This window comes from Oryza glaberrima, chromosome 10 (assembly GCF_000147395.1).
Source record: "Oryza glaberrima chromosome 10, OglaRS2, whole genome shotgun sequence".
Taxonomy (NCBI): Eukaryota; Viridiplantae; Streptophyta; class Magnoliopsida; order Poales; family Poaceae; genus Oryza; species Oryza glaberrima.
This window is the reverse complement of record NC_068335.1, coordinates 18,720,202-18,727,624: the sequence shown is the minus strand read 5'-3', so window position 1 is coordinate 18,727,624 and position 7,423 is coordinate 18,720,202. Positions and strand designations below refer to the sequence as shown.

The following is a 7,423-nucleotide window of genomic DNA, read 5'->3' as shown; positions in this document are numbered from 1 at the left end:
TTCCGGCCATGGCTCGCCTCTCCGCCACGCCGTCCCCCGTCCTCCTCCCGACGCTTCCGGCCATGGCTCGCCTCTCCGCCATGGCCGCCGGCGCCCGCCTCTCCCCCATCCCCTCCACCTCCCCGCGAGTCGTGTGCGCGTCGACCGCCAGCCCGCCCCCGCGTCGCTGCCCATCGCCCTTCCCTGCGCCGCGCCATGCGTGCCAGCCGCCGGCGTGCGCGCCGCTGCCGCTGACCGACGAAGAGAGAGAAAGAGAGATAGAGGAAGAGAGAAAGTGGAGTCTAACATGTGGGTCCCACCAATAAAAAAAATAAAATGCTGACTGGATTGCCACGTGTACGCCACGTAGACCAAAACCACCGTGGATTGGTTCGAGGGGGGTAATTCGTCCGATTTGCATAGTTGAGGGTGAAGAATGTCTGGTTTTGAGGTTCAAGGGGTAATTCGGACAACCACGATAGTTCAATGGGGTAATTCGTACTTTTTCCTAGTTTTAATAGTAGAAGCAGAAACAGTTGGATTTGTATATTTTCCTCGCTAATCCTCAGCATATAGATTGAAATTTGACTTGGCACATGTTTATATCTTTCCGGCCCACAGTCAGTCGTATGGCCTTCTCGTACAATTACATTAATCAAGATTTACTTCATCTGTCAAGTTGTTTGACTTAACAGTGATACAGACATACAGTCTTCTGCTAGTACTGCTACTGTTCTGTAGTCATATACTGCCGTGTTTAGTTGTAAATTTTTTCTTTAAAATTTCAACGTTTTCATCACATCAAAATTTTTCTACACACAAATTTTTAACTTTTCCGTCGCATCGTTTTAATTTTAACCAAAATTCTAATTTTGATGTGAACTAAACACAGCCGTAATCTCTCTATATGGGAGTAAACTTTTCAGAAACTGTTCATACTGTCACAGTGGGGTGGGGCCTACTGCCAGTCCTGTGGCCTTCTCGTGCAGTTACATAATTCAAGCTTTGCTTCATTTGTCAAGTAACACTATGGAATCCAAAGTTTGGATCCGAACTTCATTCATTTTCCATCACATCAATATGTCATATACACACAATTTTTCAGTCACACCATCTTTAATTTTAACCAAAATCCAAACTTTACGCTGAACTAAACACAGCCTACGGTTTCACTGAATACGACAATAGGCACAATCTTGTACTGCTGCTACTGTACTCTAAAATCCTATGTAGAGAAAATTGACTTTTCACTCTCTGTATCGGAGTAAACTTTTCAGAAACTGTTCATAGTCATACTATTCTGAAGTTCTCTGTAGAGAAAATAGATTATGTACTTTTATGACAGAGTAAATTAAACTTTTCAGAAACTGTTCATAGTACACTATAACTATCATTTCTACTAGATACGTCTATCATCGCTTGCTTATTAGCTTACCCTGCACATCCAAAATTTCATAGTACACTATAACTCAATTTTGAAGTTGATTTTAGGGTATTTTTTTCATCATAGTATATTTTCTAGCATTTGTTTTTAAACTGCTAATAACACACACACAATTTTTTTACCCTTAAATTATTTTTGTTTGCTTCATCATTTTAAAGAACCATTTGACGAATTTTGTGAAGGGGAATTTCAGAACCATAAGAAAAACCATGGGCTTCTTCAGTTACAACGCGCTTGGAGGAGCAGCTAGCAACAGCACCAGCAGAAAAGCCAAAAAAATCAGTGTGAAATCCTGCCTAAAACCCGGTGTCTAAGCACCTTTGTTAAGCTAGCTGTGCCGCATGTGACCACTGCTTATTCGCCACGATTAAGCAACGAAAATGGACGAAACGAATCGAATCAAGGAAAAGACCCGAGTTGACTGCCTGATTCTGGCACGTATCAGCAGTCATCAGTACATCGAGTCAAAATTTCTTCTGTTACTCGCAATGATCTCACATGCAATTTTATTAAGCACATGCAGATACTGATGATGCAGCTGATGGTTTTGTGTCAGCCCAATGTCTGAGCTTTGCTGGTTTAACAGTTTGGGCTCAAGCAGAAAGCAGATCATGATCAATTAGATCATTAATTATATTCTCACCTGAATCTGCTTTGGGCCATCCTCCCCTTGCAAAATGCAGCCAGCCATAGATTTGCTCCACGGTTTGCACAGGAGAATGGCGACACAGCATCAGAGTATTGCGAGATCTCCAATTGTCTAATCAGAATTGGTCATACTGTCATCGAATCACTTAAGCAAGCAAGCCACTCCCAGCTAACAGTTCTAGACTGCCTATAGCTAACAATGGGCTACCTACCTACGAATACATGGCCGTTCTTGACGGCTCCAACTTCATACAAGTGCACAAGAAAAGTCAGAAAAGGGTAGAGATTTGTCTCCTTCACTCAGACAGAATCTTCATAAAAGATTAAAGATCTTTGTACTAGACTAATTCACTTTATTGACAAAATATTTGTTCTGAAAAGAAAGTTGTGTGGCAGATAATCTGAGACGTGCATAAATATTACTTCCTCCGTTTCAGGTTATAAGACGTTTTGACTTTGGTCAAAGTCAAACTATTTTAAATTTGATTAAGTTTATAGACAAATATAGCAAATCAATAATTGAATATATTTCATAATAAATTTGTTTTGGGTAGAAAATGTTACTATTTTTTTCTACAAACTTGGTCAAAGTCAAAACGTCTTATAACCTGGAACGGAGGGAGTAGATAAGTTTACACTATATATAGAGTTTACACGACATATTTTCCCACTTACATATGGGTTATCTACCTGTGAATACATTGCCGTTCTTGACAGCTGCAACTTCGTACTAGTGCTAAAAAAGTCAGAAAAGGTTAGAAGCTTGTCTCCTCCACTCAGAATCTTCAGAAAAAAGATACTAGTAGACTGATTCACTTTATTGACAAAATATTGGTTCTGAAAAAAAAATTATGTGACAGGTGATCAGAGATCATGGATGTATCAGTATCAGGAGTCGCAGTCATTAGTTTCGTTTTTAAGCCTACAGGAAGAACATGTTTAATTCCTGATCGTGTGTATGTGAATTGTGAAACGGTGACGTAATTAGCCAAATAGCCAGGCATGTTTTGGATGATGAGGATCGATTTTGTGAATTAGGTTTGGTCAGGTACTCTTCCTCCTCTCTGTCTACTGCACAACAACTCCAATGAAATTATCATGATGCAACAGCAACCCAGATTAACAGACCAACTAGAAAACTGAAAATAACTTGATACATAATTTGCAGTGATGAAATCAAGTTGGGTTCCATTGCACACTAGCATCCCGACTGCTCACCTAACAGAAGGAAAAAAAAATCACATATAAAGAGTTTAAGACTGATGAGCCATTGTTGACATGCCAGACATGACAGTAGGACCAGGCAATGAGAAACCATAACAACCGAACTCACTGTCAGGCTGTCAACTCATATGGAACAAGAGAATAACCAAGGATTTAACCACATAATTAACTTCAGAAATGCATGTCGTTTCTGTCTCAATTTGTTGATTAAATGCTGTTGGTTATTGCTGGTGTTGAATGTGGACAGGTTAATCATGTAAAAATCATGTATAAGGCTATGTTTAGATTCCAATTTTTTTCTTTAAACTTCCAACTTTTCCGTCACATCGAACTTTCCTAGTACACATAAACTTTCAACTTTTCCGTCACATCATTTCAATTTCTTCAAACTTCTAATTTTGATGTGGAACTAAACACAGCCTAATATAGGTTCATAAAATGTGAGGAATTGAACCTAACTGGATTTAAGCAAGCGACACCTTCGCCCGTCGGGTCTGACGAAACCATCCTCCCAGCTCGAACTCGCTGGCCGATGTCGCTCTCATGGATGAGCTTCTCGGTGAGAAAAAAGGTGAAACCATTTCGTGATCTTTAAGTTTTCCCGGGACCTTAACTACTCCTAGCTTATTAGGCACAAAAGGCACAAATCATCTCTCGCGTTGCACAATTATGCTCGTAAATTCAAACGGATGATGTCATTCGATCAAATCCTAGATAAGATCGATTAATAAGGAAGGAAAAAAAGAGTATCTTTTTCTGGTGATTAGAAGTGTAAAATCGTGTACGGTGAAATCGATTAATTAGGAAGGAAAAAAGATATTTTTTTGTGATGATTTTTTGTGCAAAAATGGGTACGGTAGCAGGGATAAATGAGAAGAAAATGAGAGGTATTGGACAGTCGACACATGTAATCCTGAAGATGAAGGCTGTAATTGGGTTATGCCAGTAGATTGTTTCAGGGATTCAGGCCGTGTCACCTGTGTGCATTGTACTGGAAGAGAAGTAGCTTTCACTGATTCATCAAAATTTAAGTGCACACGGCACGGCACCCATTTGCTTGGTGACACAAAAGCAGGCGAAAAGATAGGACTAATGTGGAAATTTGCATTTCTCAAGAAATACTAGGTTATGAGATTGCAAGATTAAATTCAATCTTTTTTTTACGAGGTGTGAATGAAATGGATACCTAATCAGAACAATCAAATCACACAATGAAGATGAAGTTTCCGCTAGCAAGCTTTTCAAGCTAATAAACGACGTGTTTTGTGCGAAAACTTTATATATAAAAGTTGCTTCAAAATATCTTAAATTTATAATAATTAAAACTCAATTAATCATACGCTAATAACTTTCTTGTTTTGCATGTCCGTATTTAGTATGAATCTTTGTAAGATTCAAATGCAGCCTGTCAACTAATTCCTCCCATCACTCAAAAACGAACACAGGCCTCCCCTATTTCATAAGTTTTAAAGTCCAAGAATCTTTAGAAATCTGCATTTTTTTTCAGTGGATATACGAACCCCTCTGCACAGCCATTGGTATGGTATCTTGTTTCTCTGGCCAGAATCTGCACCAGCATACAACATACGAACTAAATCTTCATAAACCAAAAAAACCCATGGATACAGAAAGCGATGCATGGATAGAATTGTCAGTTGGCACGCCAAACTGACCATAGATTCAGCTAAAAAAAACAACAAAGGCCAGTCGAAAAGAAAAAGAATTTCCTTGAATCCTTATCACTGACAATCCAATCCGATTTCGCCTGGTTGCTTGCTTCTGCTGCCATGCCATCTTCTCCCAACCAACCTGGGCTAATCAGTCGCCATCCAGCCAGCTCCTGTTAAAAAACAAAGAAGAACAAGAAGTAGAAGTAGTTCGTGTGCTTCTCTCATTTGTTCCTTGATATATTTGCTACGTCGTCAGAGAACTCGTGCAGATAGCTTCTTTGGCTGAGTTGTTGGAGATGGCGGAGGTGGCGCCGCCGGCGCCGGCGCCGGAGCCGACCAAGGACATCGCCGAGGAGAGGGCCGCCGTGCCGGCGCCGGAGGAGTCGAAGGCCATGACCGTCGTCGATGGTAAGTAAGGTCACCATGAAAACCATGTTTTCCATTGACAACCTTGCTTATTACTAGTTTTGTTGCTGTAATAATCCACCAAGCAGAGAACATGTTTTTGTTGCTCTGAGCTATTCCAGGTGCAACTTGTGAAATCTCTTGTTAATTTCTTCAGAAAGAAACATGATGAACATATTTCACCAGAGTGTATAATATATGAAGAAACTAATTAGCACCAACATCTCTGCAACTACCAGTTAATTTGAATCTGTTAATATGAACCAGATAGCACTATGAAGTCTGAATCTTTTCTTCTTGTTTTTGAATGCTACCCTCTGAATGTTTCATGTTTACACAAGGAGATGTGACATATAGTCAGGAAAACTTCTAGGACAAAATTCATCCAAAATATCAAAATTGTTCCCTTTTTTTTTCCAGATGCTGAGAAAGCTGCAGCAACAGGTGGCTCACACGAAAGAGGTAATAATAGTGATTCTCCATCCTCTACAATTGCCTGAGATCAAGAAGCTGCACACAGCCTCTCGAATTCTCGATCTGATACACACACAAACCATTCCTCTCTCGTGTTCATCAGACGCTCTCCTGACGACGGTCGCCACGGAGAAGAGGATATCGCTGATCAAGGCGTGGGAGGAGAACGAAAAGGCCAAGGCCGACAACAAGTCAGTAATACTAATAGTAGCTCTTCTCTCACTTCTTGCCAAGGCTGAGTTATTTTCTTCAACTTTGAACCGTGCTCGCTTTTTCATTAGCACGTTTTTTAAACTATTAAATAATGTGCTTTATAAAAACATTTTATATAGAAAATAAATTCAAACTAGGTCGAAAGATATAAAATTCCTGCATTCCAAATGAGCCCTCGGTTAACTGAACTTTCGCGCACAGGGCGGCCAAGAAGTTGGCCGACATCGCCTCGTGGGAGAACTCCAAGGTGGCCGAGATCGAGGCCGAGATTAAGAAGTACCAAGTAAGTTCAGCTCAGCTCAGTTCATCAACAAGCAGAACAAGGAGAGATCAATTATGTATGTGTGAATCATTGAGTTGATCGATCGGTTCATATATATGCAGGAGTACCTGGAGAGGAAGAAGGCGGAGCAGGTGGAGAAGCTGATGAACGGCGTGGCGAAGGTGCACAGGGCGGCGGAGGAGAAGCGAGCGGCGGCGGAGGCGCGGCGAGGGGAGGAGGTGGTGAAGGCGGAGGAGGCCGCGGCAAAGTACCGCGCCAAGGGGGAGCCGCCCAAGAAGCTGCTCTTCGGCTGAATCTCTTCTCGGTCATCTCCATTGATCGTCGTCGTCGTCGTCGTTGTTGTAAATGTGTGTGCGACAGTGTGAGTGTACCGGTGTCAAGTTCAGATAGCTAGTGGTTGGATGTATTTTCTCAGTTGTTTGTTTTCGTTTAATTTCATGTACAGGGCAGCTATTGCAGTCTCATGTGAAAAAGGGAACATTTATTATGTACAGACATGATGTTTTGGGGTCTTTATTCGGATTCGGCGGTGAAATTGTAACATTTTTGTGCCTGTGGTACTTGGCTAGTACTCATGTATAAGAGGCTTACCCATTTGACATTATTAAAATGTTGGTGCTGTTACGTATTGTCGTGTTTTAATGAGTTATTACTTTTAAGTGAAATGATTAGCTAGAGAGGTCCAATACTAGTTGTGTTTCACATGTTTAGCTACTACTCCTCCATATTTCATATTTCAATGTATGACACCGTTGACTTTTTAATCAATGTTTGACCATTCGTTTTATTCAAAATTTTTGTGCAAATATAAAAATATTTATGTTATGCTTAAAAAACATTTGATGATAAATCAAGTCACAATAAAATAAATAATAATTATATAAATTTTTTGAATAAGACGAATGGTCAAACGATGGATAAAAAGTCAACGGCGTCGTACATCAAAATATTGGAGGTAGTATTACGGAACACACAGACAAGTTATATGCACGCAAAGACATCACAAACTCGAGGTGCTTCTTCTTAAGTTACGAAATAAAGCCCTTTCATATTCGTTTCCTATTGGTTTTCAACTCGTGTCAG

The 7,423-nt window shown here is 40.4% G+C and overlaps 1 protein-coding gene across 1 annotated transcript; it reads left to right on the top strand.

Annotated features, from left to right (window-relative positions):
- The first annotated feature begins 5,022 nt into the window (after positions 1-5,022).
- LOC127786064 (remorin-like) lies at positions 5,023-6,881 on the top strand. The gene is made up of 5 exons (XM_052313389.1): positions 5,023-5,373; positions 5,791-5,832; positions 5,948-6,035; positions 6,259-6,340; positions 6,442-6,881. The coding sequence occupies exons 1-5, from the start codon at positions 5,262-5,264 to the stop codon at positions 6,631-6,633; spliced, it is 516 nt and encodes a 171-aa protein (XP_052169349.1). The 5' UTR covers positions 5,023-5,261; the 3' UTR covers positions 6,634-6,881.
- Positions 6,882-7,423: the final 542 nt, after the last annotated feature.

Excerpts from the sequence above, each read along its gene's own strand:
- LOC127786064 (XM_052313389.1), top strand. The coding sequence starts at position 5,262 with ATGGCGGAGGTGGCGCCGCCGGCGCCGGCGCCGGAGCCGACCAAGGAC. Across the intron at positions 5,374-5,790 it reads GGCCATGACCGTCGTCGATG|ATGCTGAGAAAGCTGCAGCA; the intron begins GTAAGTAAGGTC and ends TTTTTTTTCCAG. Across the intron at positions 6,341-6,441 it reads CCGAGATTAAGAAGTACCAA|GAGTACCTGGAGAGGAAGAA; the intron begins GTAAGTTCAGCT and ends ATATATATGCAG.